The sequence below is a fragment of the Nannospalax galili genome, unplaced genomic scaffold, assembly GCF_000622305.1.
Source record: "Nannospalax galili isolate Female #2095 unplaced genomic scaffold, S.galili_v1.0 C50070376, whole genome shotgun sequence".
NCBI classification, from domain to species: Eukaryota; Metazoa; Chordata; class Mammalia; order Rodentia; family Spalacidae; genus Nannospalax; species Nannospalax galili.
The window spans coordinates 689-5,435 of record NW_008481658.1 but is presented as its reverse complement, the minus strand read 5'-3'; the positions used below and the strand labels follow the sequence as shown (position 1 = coordinate 5,435).

General features: G+C 38.2%; 1 protein-coding gene across 1 annotated transcript; it reads left to right on the top strand.

The window, feature by feature from the left end:
• Positions 1-612: 612 nt before the first annotated feature.
• LOC103728620 (vacuolar protein sorting-associated protein 13C) lies at positions 613-4,306 on the top strand (the record flags this gene model as incomplete). Its single annotated transcript, XM_008826595.3, has 5 exons — positions 613-780; positions 2,009-2,125; positions 3,146-3,249; positions 3,428-3,595; positions 4,002-4,306. Coding segments are annotated over exons 1-5 (758 nt in total), but the record flags the coding sequence as incomplete, so codon positions are not given.
• Between the last annotated feature and the right edge of the window lie 441 nt (positions 4,307-4,747).

Below are 4,747 nucleotides of genomic sequence, written 5' to 3'. Positions count from 1 at the left end.
TTTTTTTTTTAAATAATTGGGCTTTGTTTCTATAAGCAAATTTTTAATTTGTTCTCAAAACTACTGATTCATGGACAATTTGTCTTGCCATCTTAGTTCTTAAGAGTCAATTTTTAAAATGTGCTTTTTAATGCTGTGCTTCTTTGTTAATGCTAAGATCCTTATTGTGGTTCTAGATCATTTGACGCATATTTGAGAATGGATTCAAAATTATGCTCTTAAACTCAAGTCTCCCAGATGCCACATTTGGAGTCATGTCTGACAGAGTAGCACATGGTTCTAGAGTTTCATATTACTTTTCATGCATTTTACATAATCATAAACCCAATGAAGATCTGGGAAGCCACATGTGTGAATTTTGGGATGGCCATGAGAAGATTATTGGCCCCATGACCTTTTGGCTTGGGAATAGAGTAATTAGTTACTGTGGTCTGCCCCTGTGCCCTTGAGTGTGCAGGCGTCATTTGCCCTCCCTATAGTACCTGCTCAGGGAGTTGACCTTCCTCTCCTTCTTTCTGTCCTGTGGTGGTGAGCAGGGCTACAAAACAAAGGGTTCACTGTGGAGGCCACAGGTTACAACTGGTGGAAGAGAACTGTTTTTCTTTTGAAAACACTTTCAGGTGGCCTTTTCATCTTTGAATTTGTTGCTACAAACACAAGCTCTTCTCTCTTCACTTAACTACCTGACAACCATCATCCCATCAGATCAGCAGAACATGAGTGTTGTCAAGGAGGTACAGACTTCAACTGAGAAACAAAAGAACTCACCTCTGCAGAAAGGTATGTGCAGTAATGACTGCTCTCGGCGATAGTTACCTGAGAAAAACAGTTTGAGGAAGAAAACTTTATTTTGCTTACAGTTTCAGAGATTTCAGGGTTTGGACACTTGGTTGTATTGCCTCTGAGCCCGTGTGTTGTAAGGCAGAACCTGATGGTGGAGCCTGTGGTAGAGTGTTGTGATGTGCTTCACAGTGGAGGCAGAGAGACAGGGAAGTTCCGAAGATAAGCCTTGCCCTTCAAAGTGGCACACTCAGTGACCCCTCCTCAATCTGTAGTACCTCCAGTAATGCCATCAGATTATGAACTATTAATGGATTAATCCATTAATGAAGTCGGAGTCCTCATGATCCAGTCACTTCTAAAACAAACAAACGAACAAAACCATCATCAGCTGGCAGCAAAGTCTTCAGCACACAAGTCCCTTTGGGGGGACACTTCAGATTCAAACTGTAACTATGGAAAAGATTTTCATCTTTATAGCAAGGGTTTTAGAATTCTAGAGTTATATGAGGAATCTTGGAGATCAGTTAATTCAGTCATTTGGATATCTTTACCCCTGCTTCTGTCCCTTTCATCAAATTAAACATACACAGGCACCTGATACGTGAAGCAGGTGTATCTGGATATGGTGGCTCCTACTTGTAGTTTCAGCTTTTAGAAGGCTGAGGCAGGAGGACCTTGAGTTCTAGGCCAGTCTGCGTTTCAAAGAAAACAAATTAGTTACACAGACATAGACACAGGCACACACATACATAGACACACAGACACACACACCATAAGGCAAATGTAATCAGTACTATTGTTTTTAAGAAAATACCAATTTTTCTTTTTGGTGGCTGGGGGATTGCCTTTGGATAGTTAATAGAGAAAGACGCGCATTTGAGTTCTTCCCCTGTCTCAGTGGTTCCTGAAAAGTCTCCGTAGAGGGTCAGTCTTTGAGGAAAGATTTCAGAGACATGAAGGCAAGGGTTCAGTGATAGCATGTTATTGGCCAAGAGTCTCAATTTTTGGATCAGAAAGAACTCAGTTCATATTCTGACTATGCTACCTAAGCTGTGACCTTTGGAACTTTATCTAACCTCTTTGAATTGTATCCTTATTTAAGATTGCTTTTTGCTTTTATATTGCATATTATATAAATTGTGGTATACTTAATACGAGGAAGGAATTTGTATAGAATTTAGATTACTAGAATTTACTGTGATAGAATTCTTTGTTTTATTTTTAGTGATGGCATCCTCTAGAGATAGTGACATTGTTGGCTTTAGGCTGTTTGCCAAATTGAATTCTTTCTGTGTCACTGTTTGTGATGAGAAGAGCAACATTGCTGACATCAAGATACAAGGTAAAAATTCTTTTAAGGATTTAGCATTTGTTTAAAACTAAACATTTTCTTCCCTCCTTTTCCCTCACTCCCCCCTTCTCTTTCTCTGCAATGTTAGAGAAGAACAGGGCTCTAAACAGCAAACAGCTGACAGGGAGCAGTTGAACTGAATGCTTATTTCTAGAATGTAGAGAGATGTTGGTCAGATACTGGCCATCAAATTGAACTATTTACATGCTGGTGCTGTGGACCTTTCAGAGTTGCCCATGAGGTGGAAGGGGCACAAGTGTCAGACCACTGCTGCTGGGCTGAGAAGTGTCAGCACAGAGCTTCGGTGAAGGTCTCCAAATATGCTTGATCTTTATTTATCTTTATTCATATTTTATCTATATAGCTATATTCATCTTTACTCATTAATCCTTTAGGTAAAGCAGCTCTTTTTATTTTTTATTTTTATTTATTTATTTTTTGTGGTGCTAGGGATCTAACCTAGAACCTTAAGCACGCAGGCCTGAGTCCTGTCCTTGAGCTGCATCCTAGCCCTGAAACAGCTTGTAACAGTGAATGTCCATGAGCACACTGTTAAGCTGCTAAACAGCTAGCTTTTCTCTGCTCTGTCTTTATCACCTTATAATTTGGTAGGGATAATATGTTTAGTGAAATTCCTTAAGAACTTACAAATCAGAAAGCTATGTTTTCTTTCTGTCTTTTCCAACTGGTGCTACACCCACCAACCTGAACAGTTGATGAAACTTTCATAGCTTCCATGTACATGGCCAGATACAGGGTGCAAAAGATTCACTGTTGGCTTTCTGCCTACTTATTCTGAGTTGGTCTCTTTATACTAGAAGTTTATCTCCACAGAGATAAATGAAAGGGTTAAAATTCATATAGTTATATTTTAATCAATTTGTAGGTTTAGTGTTTATAAAACTAAAAACATCTAGAATAAAATTTGCTAATATGTAGTTTATACCCAAATAATATAATACAATAAAAATTTTATGTTACACTTACAGAAATAATGTGACTCTTTTTCAGGCCTCGATTCTTCCTTCTCTCTTCAGTCAAAAAAGCAGTCTCTTTTTGCCAGGCTGGAAAATATTATTGTCACAGATGTTGATCCTAAAACAGTTCATAAAAAAGTATGTAAGATTGAATAGTTACTCTTTTTTTTATTGTTGCATTTGAGAGTCTATTTAAAATATACCTCAGAAATGAAATGTATTTCTATAAAGATTATGAATACAAGCCTTTTCTAACTGGAAATTTATTTTGCCATTGTTTTCCTGGGTAGACTACATTTACATCTCTGTTTTTCAGGCTGTATCCATAGTGGGAAATGAAGTTTTTCGTTTCAATTTGGATTTGTATCCAGATGCTACTTCAGGAGATTCTTATACTGACATGTCCAAAGTGGATGGTGTGGTGTCATTGAATGTTGGCTGTATTCAGATTGTCTACCTTCATAAATTCCTTATGTCACTTTTGGTAAAAATCACTATTCAATTTCAACCTAGAAACAAATAAATGTTATGATTATTATAAATGTTGCAAACTTGGGATTTAAGTGGTCATTGTTTTGATTATGCGTGGTATTAATGTGTGAATGTAGAGGTCAAAAGCCCTTTTTAACACTTGAAATCTGAGCCATTGAATGTCTTGTCTAGGATTGAATGTGTTCAGAGCCCTGGCCCCTTTGTGGCAGAAGACTTGCCCTAGTTGGGCAGCTCCTAACTATGAATGGATTGCCTGTGATTCCTCCTAACACTAGAAAGACAGGGCTCATCTCAAAATTATGTTAGAAGACATTAGCATGTACATGAGCAGAAGGTAGACTTAGGTACAAATGTCTCTATTTCCTGTCTGAGTTTCTCCTTTTATACTTTGTCCATAGAACTTTCTGAACAATTTTCAAGCAGCCAAAGAAGCTCTGAGTGCCGCCACTGCCCAGGCTGCAGAGAAGGCTGCCACGAGCGTGAGAGACCTCACCCGGAGGAGTCTTCGTGTTTCTGTCAACATTGATTTGAAAGCACCAGTTGTTGTCATCCCACAGTCTTCCATTTCCACCAGTGCTGTTGTGGTAGATCTTGGATTAATTAGAGTTCAAAATCAGTTCAGTGTGGTGTCTGGTGAAGACTCCCTAAGTCCTCCTGTAATTGATAGAATGGAGGTACAGCTCACAAAACTAAAGCTTTCTAGGTATGTTTTTTCAATACTTGTGGCTTTTAAGTTATGTTAATTTTTCATGACATGACCATTGAAATTCATATCATGCTGTTTCTGTTATAAAGAACCATTTTTTAAGTCAACTGGAATGTATATATCTGTTTTGTAGATTCACCAATTTGTTTGCATTTGCTTTACTCTCAGTGTACTAAACAATTTGAGAATAGACACCTTGATTCTTTGCCCCCCCAAATATTTTACTGTGTGTCTCCTAATAGCAGGGATGTTTATCCTCTTACATTAACCATGATGTAATCATTAACTCCCAGACATTTAGTATTGGTATGCTGTGTGATGCAAGTCAGTATTTAGGTTCTATCAGTTGTCCCAGTGATATCCACTGTAGTAACCTCCCTCCCTCCACCGTAGTCCAGGATTACACATGGCATTCATTTGTGTCCTCTACTACAGAGA